The sequence below is a fragment of the Salvelinus sp. IW2-2015 genome, linkage group LG32 (assembly GCF_002910315.2).
Source record: "Salvelinus sp. IW2-2015 linkage group LG32, ASM291031v2, whole genome shotgun sequence".
Taxonomy (NCBI): domain Eukaryota; kingdom Metazoa; phylum Chordata; class Actinopteri; order Salmoniformes; family Salmonidae; genus Salvelinus; species Salvelinus sp. IW2-2015.
The window spans coordinates 28306861-28329750 of NC_036871.1; the positions used below are offsets into that span (position 1 = coordinate 28306861).

Consider the following 22890-nt stretch of genomic DNA (forward strand, 5'->3'; position numbering starts at 1 on the left):
TGTGTCTCTCTCTTTGCATCTCTCATTGTATCTTCTTTAAATGACTTGTGTAAGTGATGTATGTATGTGTATGTATGTATGTATGTATGTATGTATGTATGTATGTATGTATGTATGTATGTATGTATGTATGTACTAGCAACATGTGAGGCACAAGCTTACATTGTAACCACTCTTAAAACATGGTGCCACTCCCAAGGCAACATTGAAAACTCCCGTCTTACACAAGTCCTCCATTTTCTTAACGGCACTTCCTATCTGAACCGCCTGTGTGATATACTGTGATGTGCCAATATATGACATTCTGTCTCAATATCCAGGTTTAATACATTTAAAAGTATTATTCTACAGTATACAAGTCATGGATATAGGATCATTAGCCAGCCTCAATCAGTCAGATCCATTGAAGTTAGAAGGGGAAGACAACCCACGTGTGTTGGTGTGTTTCAAATGAGCATTAGTGTTGGGGCACTGAGGATGGCCCATTGGTGTGTACCCAGTGGTTGAAAAAGTACCCAATTGTCATACTTGAGTAAAAGTAAAGATACCTTAATAGAAAATGACTCAAGTAAAAGTGAAAGTCACCCAGTAAAATATTACTTCAGTAAAAGTCAAAAGTAAATGTAATTGCTAAAATACACTTAAGTATCAAAAGTAAAAGCATAAATCATGTCAAATCCCTCATATTAGGCAAACCAGACGACACCATTTATTKGTTTTTTCTTTATTTACAGACAGTTAGGGGCACACTCCAACACTCAGACATAATTTACAAATGAAGCATTTGTGTTTAGTGAGTCCCCCATATCAGTATATCACACAGGCGGTTGACAGTAGGGATGATCAGAATGTTCTCTTGATAAATACGTGAATTGGACCATTTTCCTGTCCTGTTAAGCATTCAAAATGTAACGAGTACTATAGGTTGTCAGAGAGAATGTATGGAGTTAAAAGTACATTATTTTCTTTAGTCAGATAAAAGTGGTCAAAAATATAAATATAAAAGTACTACTTAAGTAGTACTTTAAAGTATTTTTTACTTAAGTACTTTACACCCGTGTGTGTACAATTGTTATCAGTGTGTATACCATTGTTACAATTATGTTTCAGGTGTACCAGAATGTGGCAGAGCTCAGATGCTTCCTTCCTATGCCAGTCCTTTGGCTAAGTGAGTTACACCCTCTACCCCTCCACTTCCTGCTCATGTGCCCCCCCCATTAACAGTCCCAATAGCCTCCAGGTAAGGAGAATTAAGAGAAAGAGCCAGGCTTAGTGTCAGGCTGCATGACACGGAGGGAGAAAGTGAAAGGTCTGTGTCAAGAGGAGTCAAAGCACACCACTAATCTACTCCTTATTTTCAGCTAATCTGCTATCAGCAAATACAGGCTGCTCTGCTCCCCCAACTCTGTTTTCTCTTCTGTTGTCTCTTATTACATGCCTTTCTTTTCTTCTTTAAAGACTGAGATGGTGATACAACCACACGTGCATGCTCAAGCGCACACACACACACACACATAACCACGTAGTTGAGAAAGTAGCTTATACAATATGAGTCAATACTGTGACTTGCTAAGGAAAGGCAATATGGACAAGTGAACACGAAAATCTGTCTTCTAATTGGATAATTTCAGATAGTACCTCCTCGTTTCACTTAATTTCAAAACGTTTTCTCCCTACTGAACAGAACCCTGTTTTGTTATTGCATAGGAGTTAGCTAAACACTGAGGAGTGTTCTGTGCCGCCCACCTTGGCTCAGACAAATCACCTCCCAGATTGCAGAGGAGGGTTTTCCTCTGATGGATGGCTACACAAACATCTGACGAGAACATATTTGAAAACATTCATTCAAAATCTCCGTAAAGTGTAGCACTACCTACTCACAAGGGGGCCGATTCCGACTTAGGAAATGAACGCCTTTCCTATGCACAACTTTCCTACGCACTTCTCAGTAGTTGGTATTCAGATTTACCTTATGCCGGTGTGCGATGGGCTTTGCAGGCGTAGTTCCCTTGCGTGCTGAATACTGTACATGTAACTACGTGCTGAATACTGTACATGTAACTACGTGCTGAATACTGTACATGTAACTACGTGCTGAATACTGTACATGTAACTACGTGCTGAATACTGTACATGTAACTACGTGCTGAATACTGTACATGTAACTACGTGCTGAATACTGTACATGTAATTCAATCGCCCACTTTCTGGCCAACACATTTTCTCTGTAGGATTTTCTTTCAATAGTACATTTATCTTAAGCCATCCCTTTAAATACGGTGTACCTTTAATTAGAATTTTGTTGACAGATTACATTGAGAGAACGGGTTAAGAAAATAGGGATCAATGAAAGAAATCCATCTAAATATATGCATATTAGTCTCCATTTCAGCACCAACTGGTAGATGTAAAAATACTCTGATTTTGTAGATGATTTAGGTACATTTTAGGGTTAGGAAAGTACTGTACTGAAAGACACTAAGTATTGAACAATAGTCCTATAAATCAACCCTCACTAATCATGGAACTGTATGAAATCGGTCCATTAGTCGTGAACTGTGCTCCAAGTTTAACCTGCTACGTGTGGTCTGAGTTCCATAATGATTCAAATAGGCTACATGTACAAAATTATTGCACAACGTTAGCCAAATATGATCCACTACTGCTAGCGACCCTCAGGAACAATTTACACAGACGTGACAGAGGAAAGAAAGGTCAACGGAACGGAATGATGCAAAATCTAAGCAACAAACTAACACTAAAGTGACAGTTATAAATGTATGTAGGTATTACGGACGGTGGCTCCCGTTAGTGGCTAATATTTAACATAATACAAATTGTTAAATAAAACTGAGAAAAGCCCGGGCATATAATTAAAACATTCTAAAGCACATACATCAACTCGGCAGGTTCAGCCCTACAGAAGCCTATTACTTGGGTCTCCAAATTTCATCCATGCAAATTGAGGGCACAGCTATTTATAGCCTACTTCACTGTGGAATAGGGGTCGCAATACATGTCATGTTGATATGATTTTTAGTTTGCTTCCATATGAATGGTTCCACATTCGTCTCGAAGGATCATAAGGAAGTTTATTTACAATCCTGTTCTCCAAACAGATGACTAATTTACCTAGCTCTAATCAATAGCTCTTATCAATGTATAAATTACAGTGCATGGAGAATGCTGTTATTTCTATAGGAAAAAGAAAGTAGATGCTTTTACCACTTGGCAGATTCGCTCGATCTTAGTTATGGTTATGAGGGGAATGAAGTCACGGTCAGAATACTGTTTATCTGTAAACACCTTCATTTCTTAATTCTCCACCCGAACGATTAGCGGGTGAATCGCATGCTATTCTCATGCTTAAGTTCAAGGTCAGAATATGCATAGAGAGAAATGTGCATAAAAAGGGAATTGCGTTCCATTTGTGAACGCTTACCTCAGGTTGGAATCGGCCCCAAGGTAATTAGGGGTTCACAGCAAAGCTGAGAAACTTATTCTTATTCTTAGATTTTCTTTTTCCTTGACATGGTCAAGTAACTCATGCATAGATTAGTAAGTATTATTTCTAATTTGGCACACAGAAACTAAAGGCCATGAGTAACTTGGTCAAAACGAATGGCAACGATAGGTCTATAGGTGGCGCTGTTATAAGCAGTCCCACTTAAACCCTCATATCTGCCGCCCCGTTTGACATAGAGACTTTGTATGTAGGTTACTTTTCTCATGCTGAACAAATTTGCCTCAAGGGCCCGTCAGGATAGATTTTCCTCTATCTTGGAAATTTTGGAAAACCTTTGAATAACCTTTGAAAAATGTCTTCTCATTAACCATAAGTCCGAATAACACCAAATGTTGTATGTAGGTCCATAGTTCATCTCTTAACTTTGAGAAAAGCTCATGGTTAAGAGATGGCTGAGTTATTGATAAATCAGGGAATCTGATTTTGCATGTCCATTTAAATCCTTCGTAAATCCACTTCACATGTGCCTATCAACTTGAAACGTACATATATTACCACGATGAACCATGTTAAGTTTGGCATTGATATCTTAACAAATAAACGATGAACAATTAACTTTTTTTAACTATGTAACACTAATGCTTAAAATAATCATAAAAATCTCATGGAATAAAAGTCAGATTTATTCAAAATTTTGTCTTTGGACTCATCACAATAGTCCCTAAAGAGTTTGAGAAAATAATGTTGATACATTAAAAGATGGCCTCACTATACTAGTAGATGCATATTAGGACTTATACTGTGTGGCTCAGTTGGTAGAGCATGGACCTTGCCACGCCAGGGAATTGGGTTCAATTCCCACGGGGGATCAGAACCAACAAGTATGATAATGTATGCACACTACTGTAAATAGCTCTGGCTAAGAGTATCTGCTAAATGACAAAAAAAGTATTTAAAAGTAAATCCATTCAACAATGGCCTATCAACATGAAACTTGTCATCTCTATCATGGATGTCCCTAAGATGAACCATACTAAATGTGGTATTGATATCTAAAAAAACAAGGAAACTAATTAACAACTCATTCTTTGCATGTATCTTTGCATATGTAACGCTAATGCTCAAAATCATCCGCAATCGTCTTCTCCTCGTCAACCATATGTCAGATTCACTCCACATTTTGTATTTAGACTCATTACATCAGTCTTTAATGTTTGAGAAACAATTGTTGCTGCATTCAAATATGGCCGCTGTAATGGCTGTCCTCACTGACAGAAGGAGAGGACCAAAACGCAGAGTGGTTAGTGTTCATTATTTAATGAAWGTCAACAAAACACTTCAAAATACAAAACAACCAACAAACGTGACAAAACCGAAACAGTCCTGTGTGGCACAAACACTGACACAGGAACAAACACCCACAAAACACACGTGAAACCCAGGCTGCCTAAGTATGATTCTCAATCAGGGACAACGATTGACAGCTGCCTCTGATTGAGAATCATACCAYGCCGAACACAAAAATCCCAACATAGAAAATCAACCATAGACAAACCCACCCAACTCACGCCCTGACCAACTAAAATAAATACAAAACAAAGGAAAACAGGTTAGGAACGTGACAGCCGCACTTTTCTTTTAAATGCACCTTAGCACATGCTGATGAATGGTTCTTGGTATGAACCATTAATCAGATTATATACCAAATATGGAGTCAGACTCACTGAATTAGCCTCTAAAGAATTTGATTAGCTGCTGCATTCAAAGTTGGCCACTCTACCAATCTACAGCATTAGACTTAACTTCACTTCCATCATCCTTGTGGTATTGAGAGATAAACATGGTAATGCTTTCACTGAAAGCACATAAGGCAAGATAGTTCCTACATGATAGTGCTTGCTTGTTATCCAACTGATCTTCTGTCCTTTCTGTCATCCTGTGAACCTGGTTCATTGCTGCTCGCACCTATAGTTGTTTTCTGTGTGTTTGCTATGCAAATTGATTAACTACAGTTGCCTATCATATGCATGAATGCCAATTAGTAGGACTTTTTCAGTACTATTTTCATATGAAAGGCAAAAATCCTCAGCTTATTTGAGCAATTTCTGTTTAATTACTTCCAACATAATGCCTCAGTTATAAACTAATATAGGTCTTTGTTATCATGCTTGTTTCTTTTTTGTGTGCTGAAAGGGTCAAATACATCCTAGGCATTAGTCTTCTCTGATCCTTGACATCTTCATGTCTGTTACATCACATGTCCTTTTTCAACTATACAATGCATTTGGAAAGTATTCAGTATTCCTTTTTCCACATTTTGTTACCCTACAGCCTTATTCTAAAATTGATTAAATACATGTTTTCCTCATCAATCAACACACAATACCCTATAATACCCTACCCACAATACCCTACCCTAGTGGTTAGAGCGTTGTACTAGAAACCGAAAGGTTGCAAGTTCGAATCCCCGAGCTGACAAGGTACAAATCTGTCATTCTGCCCCTGAACAAGGCAGTTAACCCACTGTTCCTAGGCTGTCATTGAAAATAAGAATTTGTTCTTAACTGACTTGCCCAGTTAAATAAAGGTAAAATGAAAACAAGTTTAGACATTTTTGCAAATGTATTAAAAATAATAAACAGAAATTAAAGCTCAGGTGCATCCTGTTTCCATTGATCATCCTTGAGATGTTCTACTTGATTGGAGTCCACATGTGGTTAATTCAATTGATTGGACATGATTTGGAAAGACACACACACACCTGTCTATATAAGGTCCCACAGTTGACAGTGCATGTCTGAGTAAAAACCAAGACATGAGGTCGACGGAATTGACCATAGAGCGCCGAGACAGGATTGTGTCGAGGCACAGATCTGGGGAAGGGTACCAAAAAATGTCTGCAGCATTGAAGGTCCCCAAGAACACAGTGGCCTCCATCATTCTTAAATGGAAGACGTTTGGAACCACCAAGACTCTTCCTAGATCTGGCCGCCCGGCCAAACTGAGCAATCGGGGGAGAAGGGCCTTAGTTAGAGAGGTGACCAAGAACCCAATGGTCACTCTGACAGAGCTCCAGAGTTCCTCTTTGGAGATGGGAGAACCATCCAGAAGGACAACCATCTCTGCAGCACTCCATCAATCAGGCCTTTATGGTAGAGTGGCCAGACGGAAGCCACTCCTCAGTAAAAGGCAGAGCAGCCCACTTGGAGTTTGCCAAAATGCAATTAAAGGACTCTCAGACCATGAGAAACAAGATTCTCTGATTTGATGAAACCAAGATTGAACTCTTTGGCCTAAAAGCCAAGCATCACGTCTGGAGGAAACCTGGCACTGCTCATCACCTGGCCAATAAAATTCCTATGGTGAAGTATGGTGATGGCAGAATCATGCTGTGGGGATGTTTTTCAGCGGCGGGGACTGGGAGACTAGTCAGGATCGAGGGAAAGATGAACGGAGCAAAGTACAGCGAGATCCTCGATGAACACCTGCTCCAGAGCGCTCAGGACCTTCCAGAGCTCTCAGTTCACCTTCCAACAGGTCAATAACCTTAAGCACACAGCCAAGACCACGCAGGAGTGGCTTTGAGACAAGTCTCTTAATGTCCTTGAGTGGCCCAGCCAGAGCCCGGACTTGAACCCGATCGAACATCTCTGGAGAGAGCTGAAAATAGCTGTTTAGCGACGCTCCCCATCCAATCTGACAGAGCTTGAGAGGCTCTGCAGATGTGCCAAGCTTGTAGCGTCATACCCAAGAAGACTCAAGGCTGTAATCGCTGCCAAAGGTACTTTAACACCTTTCAGTTGGAATTTTTTATAGATTTGCAAAAAAAATCTGTTTTTGCTTTATAATAATGGGGTATTGTGTGAGTGATTCGGGGAAAAAACAATGTAATCAATTTTAGAATAAGGCTGTAACGTAACAAAATGTGAAAAAAGTCAAGGTGTCTGAAATACTTTCCGAATGCACTGTACATTTTCACCTAGGGCAGCAGGTAGCCTGGCGGTTAAGAGCGTTTGGCCAGTAACCGAAAGGTCACTGGTTTGAATCCCTGAGCCGACTAGGCTGTTTGGGCCAATGACCATAGGAATTGACAAGACAGCACAAACCAAGCTAAACCATTTCCACTTTGACCAGTAATTATATCTATCTTCCTGACCACTTACCATGGGTATTCATAGGGGAGAGTGGGGTAAGTTGAGCCAACCTTGTTTCTAGGAAACCATACACAAAATGTATAATTTGATCAAATATTTAGGAAGARGTCATCATTTCATGGGAGTCTGTGAAGGAAGAAACCACATGGACAAAGTGATAAGCAAGTTAGGTCCAAAAAACAGATTTTCATTAAGTCAAATTAATGTATTGTGTTAAGAGGTTTTATGATGCTTATCTAAACCAAAGTAGATCATTTTAAGACTGTCCTATACATAAGTTGGGGTCTCTATATGCTTCAATATGTGCATCCTTTGTGGGCTAATAGTCAAATTGTTTACCTTGGGTGTCACGATCGTCGTATGGAATGGACCAAGGTGCAGCGTCGTAAGTGTACATTTCTTTTTATTTATGAATGTCGCCAACAAAAACAAGAAACAACAAAAACGACCGTGCAGCTGACTAGGGCTATACAGGCCACTAACACAGACAACTACCCACAACTAAGGTGGAAAAACAGGCTGCCTAAGTATGATTCCCAATCAGAGACAACGATAGACAGCTGTCCCTGTTTGAGAACCATACCTGGCCAAAACATAGAAACAGAAAACATAGAAATAAAGAAACTAGAATGCCCACCCTAGTCACACCCTGGCCTAACCAAAATAGAGAATGAAAGCCTCTCTATAGCCAGGGCGTGACATTGGGGTAAGTTGAGCCAATTGAAATGTTTTCTTTCCAGGCGTAATGCAAGCCATTATGAGGTACAAAATGGCAAGTGTTAATAAAAAGTACAGTGTTTGTTAGGTGTTAAGCCTGTGTTAAAAGATGCTTACAATTACTAAAAGACTAAAAAGCATTTGTGATTGTGTTGACTTGTACTTGGGAAATAAAGATAGACATGGTTTTCTAAAAGGTAGTGGTAATATTTAGATGAACCCCATACCTGGGGTAAGTTGTGTCAGGAGACCACTTTTTTTGGAAATGCTATGTTTTCAAAACGGTAATGTTTAGATGAATTCTGATCATTTCCAGGGATACACCACATCCTGAAATATAGGTAGATATCTTTGTTAGAAAGAATACTATATGTCCCTGGATGGAATGATGCTGAATGTAAACATGTCTCACCTTACCCCATTCTCCTTTACTCTGTCCTTCCTGACAACCTCCTGAATAACCATTCATGATTTCCCCCTCCATCATACGTGACCAGCAGTAATATCCATGCCTCTTCGGACCTGACCACTCATAACTATTTCTCCACACTCATCTCCATATGAGTGTGGAGAAATGTCGCTAACCAGAGTATCTCAGCGTCTCTCCCTCTCTCTCTCCCTTCCTCTCTCCATCTCTCTCTTCCCTTTGTACCTTTCCCCTTCTCTTCATCTCCTTCTCGCTTTCTCTTTCTCCATATCTCTCTCTCCCCGTTCTTGGCTCTTTCCTTCTTCAACTCTCTCACCCATCCCTCCCTCTCCCATTCTTTCTCCCTTCCCTCTTCTTCCTTCTCTCTACCCTCTCATTCCATCTCTCTCTCTGCCCCCCTTGGCTCGTGTTCATGCATTTAGTTTCTCCGCTGTTAATTTGCCTGAGAATGCATTAGCTGTAATGAAGGCTGAGGGCCGAGGGAATCCTCCAGGGTTCCATTAATCATCCCCCCTCAGACAGGCAACCTTGATTACAAGTGGCAAGAAATTCATTAGAGCCAGGCCTCTGACAACTCTTATCTCCGCCACTAGATCTGACTCATTAGGCAGCCAAATTAAAGCTATGATGGCCCTGATGAAACTCAGCGCTTGTTTATCTTGTGCGATTTGATGCATCTGCCCATACATCACGCTTGGAGATGGAGAGGGGGATGTCCTGCATGCAGACTCTCCCAGGAAGTCAGAGCTTTCGTCTGGGCACGGGTATGGGATGGAATGGCCTGGCTCTCTATGCGCGGCTATTTAGGAAAATATAGGCGCAGATTTCATACATACATTTCATACATCACTGTTGAAGATGTGAAGGGGGCTTCCAGCATGCAGACCCTCCCAAGACAAGAGGTTAGACAGGCCTCAGGTCCGTGTATAATACTGTTTCTACACTCACTGTGAGGGATGGGATGGTCTCTCTGTCTTGCCACGCAGCTCTCTAGCAAGGAAAGTATTTTAACTAAATTTAGATCTCAAGAAAATGTATAATGTGTCTCAGTTAGGGGGCTGTGTTTAGGCATACGTACTATGGCATCAATGTAAAAATAATTGTATTATACTCAGTACAATACTACAATGAATGGTGTAAGCAATTTGGCTATGTTCTCCTTATTTATTCTCATGTACAATTACAGTTTCTCTTGCAACAACTGCAGTATTACAGCTGGGAATATGTCATTGTACTTTAATTGTGTATAAGTTCACCTAGTCTAAAATAGCCATAACACTCTGGTACTAAGTAATCTACTTGACATCCAGCATTCGTCAGCTCTCTTTTAAGACCATAATAAAACCTCCATCACTTGCTCCTGACAACATTAATCCTTATATCACCATCCCAGTGTCACAATCTTGATGCATGAAGTGGACAATAACAAATGACTTCACATTGTCATGGTTGGTCAGATGGCAATGCCACTCATGCCCTTCGTTAGCCAAGCTATGCAGTTGGGCTTTTGATACAAATATCATTGCCAAAACCAACAGCAGGCTTAAACCGTGCATTTACTTTACCTTAGCCCTATAGTTTGATATAGGCTATGGTTCTCAGATACTGTATTATACCACTTCAATCATTGAAGTTCAACGGCAGCTTAAAATCTAGATTGTTATTTCCTAAAAGGACATAAGGAAGATATTAACTTTCCCCCCATGGCTTTGAGGCCCATGTCAACAGTTGAACCACTTGTTACTCGGTTAATATTTAATAAAAACAATATTTAGTTTATAAATCAAGATATGTCTCAAGTTCAGTTTATTATATAGTCTTCATGGACATGTGGAGACCTCCCAGCTGGCACATTTGGTTTCCCATTGGTTCTGGGAACGAAGCCATAAGTATCCTGACCTGTAAAACGGAACTTTTTTTAAACCGTTCTGAGAACTAAAGTGAAGATTTTACCTGTTCTGGGAAGTACATGTTTTGGTTGCAGGGAGGTTCTGAGAACGTTTTAGTATGGCCACCTTAAAGTTTTCCTGGGAGGTTTTATTAACTTTCTGAGAATGGAAATTATAGGTTATTTGAATGTAATTAAATAACGTTCTGAGAAAATGTTTCAATAAGAATTTTAAAAACACTGCTGGTTTAGTTTGGGTTAACTACCGAGCGGGGCAGCGGTCTAATGCACTGCATCTCAGCGCAAGAGGTGTCACTGCAGTCACTGGTTCAAATCCAGGCTGCATCACATCTGGCTGTGATTGGAAGACCCATAGGGCGGCGCACAATTGGCCCAGCGTCGTCTGGGTTTGGCTGGTGTAGGCTGTCATTGTAAATAAGAATTTGTTCTTAACTGACTTGCCTAGTTAAATAAAAGGTTAAAACTGTTTATAACTCCAAGCACAGATAGGACACATGGATATTCATTTGCTTGGGCATTAATCATGCAAACATGTTTCTTTTTTATTGTGGCATTGCATCAGTGAGATTTAAACCTATGATATTCTGTTCTCTATCCAAGGAATTAGTCCCCTGCAGCTCCAGAATGAAGCTAGCAGGATGCAGCTAGTTTTTTTTTTACCTATACAAAGCTGTACAATTTTGTCTATTCAAACAGACCCCATTTCAAAGGGTACAAGCACTCATTAAAATCACACTTAACAAGATAGACGATAGTGAGAGTTTTGTTGACGCTGAGAACGGAATGTATATGTTTTTAAATAACATTCTTTGAACGTTTTTTGAACTATACTAATGTTTTCTTGTGGGTTTCTATGGAAAGTTTTATTAATGTTCTGAGAACATGACTTTAAAAAGAACCATGAGGAAACTTGAAGAAAATGTTATGCTGAAGTACTGACGTTCCCACAGAAGAACATTGTTTTTTAATGTTCTCTGAACGTTCTGAGAACATGACTTTAAATACAACCATGAGGAAACCTGTAGGAAACATTATACTTAAGTACTAAAATTCCCACCTGAGAAACATATGGTTTTCAGAACGTTTTGTGCAAGCTGGGTATCCTGCGCCATTCATAGAACTTTGTGGGGAGATTGCATGCAAAATAACCATAGGACACCATGCTCTCACCTAGCTCTAAAACACATATGGTTCTCAGAACCTTATGTGCTAACTGGGCTATCTCTTCCTTCCATTTTGAGCAATGTGTTGGTTCAGAACTGCTGCGAGCTGATTAATTAAGCTACAGTAATATATTATAATATAGCTACAGGATCATAAGAGCCCAATTTGGAAACAGTTCAAAGAGACCTATAGTGTCCAAACTCACATCCGGCTACTAAGGCCAGCAGAGCTTGATATTTTGTACAGCCTACCCCGCAGGTGCCCCCTCCCCTTTAGAAATTTGGCAACCACACTTTAGATGGACCATAGACTCAAGCATTAAATTGCCATGTAAAAACTCCTCTGGGTTGAGAGAGAGAAAACTAGAAAAGGATGAGGAGGATATCTGCGGAATTGGGTGAGCCTACCCAGCTAGCATATAACGTTCTGAGAACCATATGTTTCTTAGAGCTTGGTGTGAGTGTGGTTGTCCTATGGTTATTGTGCATTAAACCTTCCCACAACTTTATGGGAATGGTGCAGGATATCCAGCTAGCACATAATGTTCTGAGAGCCATATGTTTCTTAGGGGGGAATTTCAGTACTTCAGCGTAACGTTTCCTACAGGTTTCCTCATGGCTCTATTTCAAGTTGTGTTCTCAGAATGTTCTGAGAACATTAAGAAACAACGTTCTTCTGTTGGAATTTCTGTACATCTGCATACATTTTCTGCAGGTTTCCTGATGGTTCTATTTAAAGGCATGTTCTAAGAATATTCAGAGAATGTTAAGAAACAGACGACACAACAGCAGTAGGTTTGATTACCAACAACAACATTGTTATGAAGAAGGCGCAACAGCGTCTCTTCAACCTCAGGAGGATGAAGAAATGTGGCTGTCACCTAAAACCCTCACAAACTTTTATAGATGCACAATTGAGAGCATCCTGTCGGGCTGCATCACCGCCTGGTACGGCAACTGCACCACCCATAACCGCAGGGCTCTCCAGAGGGTGGTGCGGTCTGCACAACGCATCACCTGGGGCAAACTACCTGCCCGCCAGGACACCTACAGCACCCGATGTCACAGGAAGGCCAAAAGATCATCAAGGACAACAACCACCCGAGCCACTGCCTGTTCAGCCCTCTACCATCCAGAAGGCAAGGTCAGTACAGGTGCATCAAAGCTGGGAACGAGAGACTGATAAATAGCTTCTATCTCAAGGCCATCAGACTGTTAAACAGCCCTCACTAACACAGTGAGGCTGCTGCCTATATACAGACTTGAAATCATTGGCCACTTTAACTTCTCTGCGCTACGGATCCCTTTTACGGGATCACTTTCCAAAACAACCGCTAGAATTGCAGGGCGCCAAATGCAAAAATATTACAACAAATATTTATAATCATGCAATCACAAGTGAAATATACCAAAACACAGCTTAGCTTGTTGTTAATCCACCTATCGTGTCAGATTTTTAAAATATATTTTACAGCGAAAGAAATCCAAGCTTTTGTGAGTGTAGCTTTCAATGCTACAACAGCTAGCCCCAAATTAGCATGGTCACGAAAGTCAGAAAAGCAATAAAATTAATCGCTTACCTTAGATAATCTTCGGATGTTTGCACTCACGAGACTCCCAGTTACACAATAAATGTTATTTTTGTTCGATAAATATTACTTTATAACAAAAAAAACGCCATTTGGGTTGCGCGTTATGTTGAGAAAACTACAGCCTTGTTCCGTTCTTGAAAGGAAGATGAAAATTTCCAAACGTATCAGATTAAAAAATATTACTAAAAATATTTATAATCATGCAATCACAAGTGAAATATACCAAAACACAGCTTAGTTTTGTTGTTAATCCACCTATCGTGTCAGATTTTGAAAATATACTTTACAGCGAAAGAAATCCAAGTTTTTGTGGAGGTAGCTTTCAATGCTACAACAGCTAGCCTTATATTAGCTTGGTTAGCTTGGTCACGAAAGTCAGAAAAGCAATAAAATGAATCGCTTACCTTTGATAATCTTCGGATGTTTCCACTCACGAGACTCCCAGTTACACAACAAATGTTATTTTTGTTCGATAAATATTACTTTTATCACAAAAAAACGCCATTTGCGTTGCGCATTATGTTGAGAAAACCAAAGCCTTGTTCCGTTCAACAAATTCCAAAAAGTATCCGTAATGGTCGTAGAAACATGTCAAATGTTTTTTATAATCAATCCTCAGGTTGTTTTTAACAAACATAATCGATAATATTTCAACCGGACCATAACCTATTCTTTAAGAGAGAAAAGGAAAATGGGGAGCCCCTCTCTCGCGCGCAGGAAACATTCAGAGGACACCTGACTACTTATGAAACATCTCGCTCATTTTTCAAAATAAAAGCCTGAAACTATGTCTAAAGCCTGGTCACAGCCTGAGGAAGCCATTGGAAAAGGAATCTGGTTGATACCCCTTTAAATGGAAGAAAGACGGTCCAGGAAACACAGTTTAAAATTTGTTCTTTATCACTTCCGGGTTATATTTTCTCAGGTTTTCGTCTGCAGAATACATTTGTTATACTCACAGACAATATTTTGACAGTTTTGGAAACTTTGGAGTGTTTTCTATCCTAATCTGTAAATTATATGCATATACTACGATCTGGGCCAGAGAACATGTCCGTTTACCTTGGTTTTAAGAAATGTTTTAAGTACTTCAGCATAACACTTTCTTCAGGTTCCTCATGGATCTATGTTCTCAGAACATTAAGAAAAGTTTCCATAAAAACCACACGAAAATATTAGTAACGTTTAAATAACTTTCTAAAAAATGTTATTTAAAAACATATACATTCCTTTCTCAGCGGCAACAAAACTCTACCTTGTTAAGTGTGCTCAGGTGTGTTGGCCACGCCCACTAATTGGCTTTTTTTTACATGGAGTCTGATTGAATAGACTAACATGAACAGCTTTGTATGAATTAAAAAAACATGGTATGCTAGCTCCATCCTGGTGGCGCAGTGGACTATTTAAACAAATAGAACAAAAGATCATAGGTTTGAATCTCACTGATGCCATACCACAATAAAAAATGTGTTTGCATGATTAATGCCTAAGCAAATGAATGTCCATGTGTCTAATCTGTGCTTGGAGTTCAACACAGTTAATTAAGCTAGCAGTGTTATTAAAAGTCTTATTGAAACATGTTCTCAGAACGTTAATTCATTACTTTCAAATAACCTATATTTCCTGTTCTCAGAACGTTAATAAGACCTCCCAGGAAAACTTTCAGGGAACCAGTCAAACGTTCTCAGAACTCCCTGCAAACTAAAAATATACCTTCACAGAACAGGCAAAATGTTCACTTCCATTCTTAGAATGTTTAATAAATGTTCAGTTTTACTGGTCAGGACAATTACGGCTCCGTTCCCAGACCCAATGGGAAACCAAAAACGTCCCACAACGTCCAAGGAACCAAATGTGCTAGCTGGATACACATCCAGCTAGTACATTTTAACAATACACCTATAGGGTTTTGCTTTTGTGTCCTTAAGTGGCACATAACATTTCAAGGAGTGATTTGACAGAGTAAATTATATTTTTTGTCATATGATGATGCATGATGACATCCACTTTGTTTGAATAGTGTTTGAATAGGCTTAGCTCACTGTAACGTCTTGGGTGTGTCAATGCATCCCCACGCCAACTCTGTTCTGTTCCCTCAATTAGCAGCTAAGCACTAGAACACACACCAAACATTCTGGCGTCATCGGAGGTCGAGACTCTAAAATCATTCAACCTCGACCCACAACTGTCAGCTCTGGCATTGCCTATTTGAAGTCAGAAATTAATTAGGCAAAGCAATTGTTTTTAATTTACAGTAGGCTAATATTGTATTATATTTCGTTTAAATATTGTCATATTATCTCTTCACTTATTTCCGTTATACCTCATCTTTATCGTCATAATTGAGTTGACTTCAACATGACAGCATAATGCAAAAACAGGTGTCGCTAATTAGCTTAATTTATTGACTCAAATATCGCGCTTGATAATTTCGTGGACATGTGTGGGATCAGTTATTCGAACAGGGAGTAGGTCTACCTGAGATAACATCTGCTGAGATAAGATCTGGGGGGAAATATTTTGTAACGTTTTGAGCACCTGTAGTAACGACGACACAAGCCTATATATAGCCTAAAATACATAGATTTTACAGGTGCACCAGTAACAAATATTTCCTAGCTTTTTTCACATTCTATTTGTTATTTGTATGACTTGCTCTTAGGTTTGAAATGGATGGAAATGGATCTATACTTGAATACCAAATGAATTACATACACATCAAAATACGTTTAATGTATCTGTAGCGACTAAATGAAGTTGCCGCTGTGAAAATGTATTCTGTATTCCTGAGTTGAGAGTTGCTTATATACATAAAACACACACACATACACACCCACACTGTTCAGTATTCATCCTCCCTGGTCTGGTCTCCTCAACTCCAATAAGGATTTATGTTTTGACCGTTCTAATGGCGCTCCATCACTCCACCTCGAGACAACATGCCCCCCTAAAGATAACTGCTGCTTCCAGTCACAAAACCCTCGTCTGTTCTCTCCTTTATCTCTGTCTGCTTAATGAGAACCTTCATTGAATGTATATTATCAACGCCTAGATAGGGCGAACTGCTGGACTTTGCATACAGTAGGTGAAGTGGAATATGATTTAGTATTCATTAGTATCAGTCGTCCAATTATGTAGCTAATCCACTCACGATAGGAGACACGTTTGTATTTTTTCAAGACCTACAATATCACTACATTGCGAACTCATCCAGGCCTACAGTGAAAAATGTCTTCATATTCATGCCAGATATTACATAGGTATACAATACAGACGTTTTATTTACTTACTATCTGAAATCAATAATATCAGATTATTAATGCCTATTTTACAAAGCAAAGCAACTTTTGAGATTGAGATAATAAATGAGAATTTCCATAACTATTATGAATATGCGTATTATAATCAATTATCAATTATATTATTCCAAATTGTTGTATTATTTGTTTATTGTTATAGTTCACCTCAAGTTTTAGTAGGCTATTAAAATACAGTGTCATGTAATAGCCTAATGGTATTTTACTTAATGAATGCGAGGAAAAGATATTCTATAGAAAGAGAGCTCACTGTTAATTTTCTGAGAGCAGACAGATGCTATATATAAAGCACAAATCACCATCTCTAAAACTATAGCTAAAACAGCAATAATAATGCATTTAGATACATACCTTTAATATAAATTGATTTATTAAGTCAATATACTTTACAGTATTTCCTTGTTTGGTTATTTATTTTTCTTCACATATTTTTTTTCTCTCACAAACAGCTGGCGAATGCAGATCTTACAGTAGCCTACCATAAATTAAAACTTTGTAAAGTACATGCAAAATGTGATCAACGAAACGATACCAAATACGACAAGTTTGAAATAGCTTCACCGAATGAAGCACATGCAGATAATAAACAGAACATTTATCGGCCCTAGATATAAATATTTTAGAAAATAATGTTTACAATCTCATTTCATAGTGGCTGTCTGTGTCACCCGACACATATAATATTTACAAATGTACAAACAATAAATAAAACATGATATCACATTTGACAAATTAATTAATCTGCCAAGCGATAACATGATATCCTATGTTGTCAAGTTGATCGGACATTATGTCTCTTGGGATGTAAAAAGTAATCTTGCTGACCAAAAAATTCCATCCCTTTTTGTGCTTCATGCATTTAACAACCCAGAACTTTCTTTTGTCAGAATTAATGTCCGTTTCTTTTTTAAAGTTTAGGCCAGGATAGTTCATCATGGCCTTGTTTGCTCTATCTGTTGGTGTTGACTCCTCACGGCAAACCTGTTGACGTGCACTGGAATGGGGACCACAATTTTGGGGTTTCTCACAGGCTCTCCCGACCTGTTATTGACGTTTCCCGCTTTGATTCTTTTCCATTTGGCCCTACGATTCTGGAACCAAATTTTGACCTGCACCTCGCTCAATTTAAGTGCGTGTGCTATTTGAGAGCGTTCGGTGAGCGAAAGGTACTTTTTACAATGAAATTCCTTCTCAAGTTCAAGTAGCTGCTCGCTTGTAAAAGCTGTCCGTCTCCTTCTGCTCTTTCCTGCTGAGCTTCCTGGTGGTAACGCTTCCTGTGACCCGGGTTTTAGTTTACTCTTTTGGGATAAAGAACCACAGTTGTTCCCATCGGAGAAGCTTTCGTTCTCGCTGTCGACGGCAGAGCTGTCATCTCGGTCACTGCAAACTGCGTCTGCTGATTTCAGGTCAAACTTCTCATCGTCAGAGCTGTACAATTTAGTCTCACCTAAAAAGTGACAATGAAGAAAGACAACATATATTACAACCAATTATGTTCAGCCTACACGTTTACCTCACAAATGCAAATTAGGCTTTTATCTCTTTAGAAATTCAGAGACATTGTCTTGGCCACATAGGCCTCTAAAATGAAAATGGAATAGGCATGTTGGAGAGTTCGTATTCTGCGGTATTTTCGTAAAAAGAAATGAGTAGGCCTATAGTGCCATTTATAACACCTCTATTAACGTAACATTGGCCAATGTCACGTTAAGTCAAAAAATGTGTACAATTATGCCTAATGTAACAAATAGATTGAAGACAGTGTTTCAAAAAATTGAGTTAGGCTACACAATTCGACTTATTGCACATTTGAAAGTGTGGTTTGTCATGAAACAATGTATTTGTGGAATAGTATGTTATGATGACAATTTCAGCCTTCTAAAAAGTGTGGATGGTGCCTTAAATTTCAGCATCATATTTGCCTTGGATAAACTGCGTGTAACTTTATGCTCAGCACTCAGAGTGTATTTTTCTGTTGCTAAATGTCTATGCAGTCCAGTCCAAACTCTAATTTGGATGACGTTTGCGCGTTTTACGTATTTAGGTCTCAACGTGCCAATCTAACGGAAACGTATGGACACTGTGACTGGGGCTTACCTGGCATAGTTTGAAAAGTTTCCGAGAAGTTGAGTAAGTCCGACCCCTTTTCTCTTCCATGCAGATCATCTGAGTGGGGGCTCTCTTGTCTCCGAGGTCCGGGGTCGGCGCTTAACCGAGGTCCGGGGAGCTCTTGGGGAGGATAGAAACTATCCGGCGGATCCGAGAAACTCGGCAGTGTTGTCGTGAGAGCCACCATGGACGGCATCCCCTGTCCCAAACTCGCACAGAATGTGTTGGTAAGACGTCCAGCGAAAGATGCCAACGGCGCCAAAGGAGGTATGCCAGACGGCAAATGTGAATGAGATAAAGATTGAGGAATCATCAAGGGTCTGTACGGCATAAACATCGGGTAGCCAGTGTAGAGCAGGTGTCCCGGCCGAGGCTGCGGAGTTCCTATCAAGGAGTCGATCGAAAACGCCGTCCCTTGGCCGCCCGGTCTCTGCATTGTGAAGAAAATTGTGGCTTATTTTTTCGAAGACTCAGGCGCCCCTTCCTTCCCTCAACAAATCGCCAAACCTTAGATTCAAAGGTCGAGTGAAGTTATTATGTCCCTTCGCTGTGATGTTATCCCGTTGACTAACCAGCTCCTCGAAACCTCCTCAAGCTTACTGAAACCTGACGCTTTCTTGTTTTGTGCCCACTCCCTGTCCCTCTATTTGTCACACACTGAGACATAAACACACGCTCTCCCCCTCTACCTCTCCCTCCCTCCACTTCTTTCTCACTTCAATTCAATGGGCTCTCTCCCACACGCACAGGCACACACGCACGCACACTGAGAGAGAGAGAGCGAGAGCCCTAGCTTATCATCTGCAATACAAGAGGAATGAAAGGGGGTGTACCCTGGGGACTCATCCATCTTCCTCAAATTACGCTTCATTTCCTTTTTCAGTGTCGGACTTTTTGGCCGCCTCGAGAGGCGGTAGTTTCCCAGTGGATACCGAATAGACGTGTCCCCCCAGCCCTCCACCCCATTTGCCAGGTCCACATTGACTGGAAGCGATGTGAGAGACTGCTTCAGCCCTTACCCTTCTATAATCGTTGACCACACCAACCCAATCAGCTATTATTAATTTTGATTGATGATAAGCAATTACTTTGGATTCAAGGGATGACATAAAACAACGGTGCTTTTGTTGAAATGTTGGGATGTATGGCATCGGGACGGATGGCATCGGAGTGGGCCGGAGGAGAGGCAGATGTTTTTCCTCTCTTGAAAGAGTAAAGCTTTTCTATTCTCTCTGGCCAAAACAATGCGTTTGGCCTTAGAAAAGTGCGGTAATAATTATTCCCTAGAGTGAGTTATCCTGTACAACATTTGATTCTGATAAAAGACATGTGAGGTCAACGGCAATTTTAAAACGAGTCTGCGCAGTTTTGAAAAGTGCCATTTTGGAGACTAAACTTTATTCGATTCAAAATACAATAGGGTACCAACGTGCTTGTATCTGTAGGGCTACCATTAAGTTAGTTGTATATGTAGACAATACTTTTTCAGCTTTAAGATAGGCCTGACATTAAACTAACACTCGCACTTGACTCCCCCTTACTAGCTCTGACTTTGCTGATAGTTACTTTATTGAGGGAAAATGTACTTACTATGACTGTGATATGTGGTTGTCTCACCTAGCTATCTTAAGATGAATTCACTAACTTTAAGTCGCTCTGGATAAGAGCGTCTGCTAAATGACTAAAATGTAAAATGTAATGAGCATGCATACCTAAACTAATTGCCAATTAAATGTTGAATAGTTAAAATTACGCATCGACGCTTTCAGGGTTTTGGCCACTCATTTTCTATATGCTTATAAGTTTATATTAAAATCAAAATGTGCAATATTGAAAAATCACGTTTCTCTTTTCTTATAAGTGTTGATTTAATCGGATATCATTTTACCGTTTATATGCCAATTCTTGATGATGATTAGCCTCTATTGAGTCCTTGGGGCGCGCGGGCACTCCAACTGGCCGTCTGATTGCATGAAGACATAAACATATCACCAACCGAGTCTGATTAGCAATGGAGTGCCAAGGGATGCTAATTATTCTTATAATTGCAAATGACTCCATTCAGCACCACCTTGCTTTGAACTATTGAAACCAGATAGCTTTCCTCTCCCGCGCGCTCCTCTCTTCGTTTTTTTAAAGAGTGGAGTGGACTCAGTTCTGATTATATAGTCTGCAACCAGAACCTCCTCATACCTTCTCAACTTTTCTCTCAGATGTGTGATACATTCTGCATTTATATCTAGGATTGGATTTATTCTTGTTTTCTTTCATGAGTCAGGAATCTATAGTTTATTTGATCAGTTACATTACAATTATGTCACCTAATAATCAGAAATGATTATTATTATTAGTTTATACTGGTATATGTCACTAACAACGGGATGATTGACTTTCCTTGGAGCCTTAATATAACCTACATTATTGTCATTTGTATTCAAGTTGTAACATATTGCTAATATATCTTTTATTTTACAATCGTATTATTTTTCATTGCAGGTTTAGTTTCTTTGATATGTCTTTAGCTCCTCGTGCGCCAGGCACATAGCGTAGCCTAGTTCAAGAGCCTCACTGTGACAGGTTCATTACCCAAGTCAGCATATTGTCTCCGTGTCACCACCCTCTGTCACACAGGTTCACCATTCTCCCCAAGCTGGGTGGTTGGTATTCAAAAGCATGCTACTTCTTTTCCGATCCCATACAATCATACATCTGGACATCTCCACATAATTATCAACTGGAAACGCTCAACTCACCTAAGTAGTTTTACAACGACATTTCTGTTAAATTACAAATATTGTAGAACTACTATGCTATTTTGCATTATGTTTGGTCAATGTTTAAAATATATATTTTCGTTTGTTATCCATTCAATTGTTGTCGATCCCACTATTTGCTAGATTGAAAAGCATCGATAAACCTTCTTGGCAACGTACACATAAAAGCTCACTGCTTATTCAATAGTCTATTCATGATTTCCGTCCATCACTGGCGTGTTGTATTTGTCTGACACTTTTTGTAATATAAGATAACCACCGAGCCTTTGCATGACAGTCTCTCATATTTATTCTCATGAAGTCTTTAGAAATACATTTTTCAGTTAATGTTGAATTATTTCCAAAATGACAGCCTGCATTCACTTCCGTAAAGCCAGTGATATCACATAACGTTCTAAGCTGGGGTGGCAGGTGGCCTAGCAGTTAAGAGCGTGGGGCCAGTAACCGAAAAGTCGCTCGTTCGAATCCCAGAGCCGACTTGAGCTAGGCACTTGAACCATAATTGCTCCTGTAAATCGCTTTGGATACAAGTGGCAGAGCTTAAATGTAATCATTTAGCTTAATGAGAAATATTCTGACAAGAGTTATAGAGCACACTTTTTTGTTCATTTAGGATTTATTTTCTTCTAAAAAGTAGTAATTATTTCTCTACCAAATACTTACTAGGCTATAGCTACATCCATAATTGGTTCCTTTTTGTGATAAAGCAGTGCGCACATTTTTTTTCATATACTGACTGAGCTCACTATCTTACCATATATGACAAGGTGCTAGGCCAAATAAGTCATCTATTTCTCCCTGAAGTCACGACTACTTTGGGGGAAAATGCTCAATATGTAAATCTATTTCCTTTACTCCTTTATTTTACACTACATTACGCACGTACACTTCAGTTCCATGATAGCACTATAAATACAAAAGTATTTCGTTGAAAAATATCCTAGAAAAAAAACACAAAGCCAGCCCTCTAATACAGTACATCTCATTAATTTGTCATTTAAAGACCACAACACCCCCTTGTGGTGACGCGGAGTAACACGGTTCTGCTTGTAAAGCAAATTAAATGTTTACTTATGAACCAAAATAGCAATACAATGAATACAATCAATTGTAAATACATACATTTTGACATAGATTGTTTTGCCATATATTGTACAGTACATAATGGTATCCATTTACTCACACTCTGCAATCTCAAGGATTCTGAACCCAGGAGTGGTACTCAACTTAGTACCACAATCAGTAGGTCTGTGACGATGACC

The 22890-nt window shown here is 39.5% G+C and overlaps 1 protein-coding gene across 1 annotated transcript; it reads right to left on the bottom strand.

Annotated features, from left to right (window-relative positions):
- Positions 1–17139: 17139 nt before the first annotated feature.
- On the bottom strand, positions 17140–19627 carry LOC111956904 (homeobox protein GBX-1-like). Its single transcript, XM_023977605.3, has 2 exons — positions 18843–19627; positions 17140–18192 (listed from the first exon to the last, which is right to left on the bottom strand). The coding sequence occupies exons 1-2, from the start codon at positions 19288–19290 to the stop codon at positions 17678–17680; spliced, it is 963 nt and encodes a 320-aa protein (XP_023833373.1). The 5' UTR covers positions 19291–19627; the 3' UTR covers positions 17140–17677.
- Between the last annotated feature and the right edge of the window lie 3263 nt (positions 19628–22890).

What these genes read in the sequence shown, in the direction of transcription:
- LOC111956904 (XM_023977605.3), bottom strand. Translation starts at nt 19,290, where the DNA reads ATGCAGAGACCGGGCGGCCAAGGGACGGCGTTTTCGATCGACTCCTTG. An exon ending in AACTTTTCAAACTATGCCAG is followed by an intron (nt 18,193 to 18,842) that starts GTAAGCCCCAGT and finishes GTCACTTTTTAG; the next exon opens with GTGAGACTAAATTGTACAGC.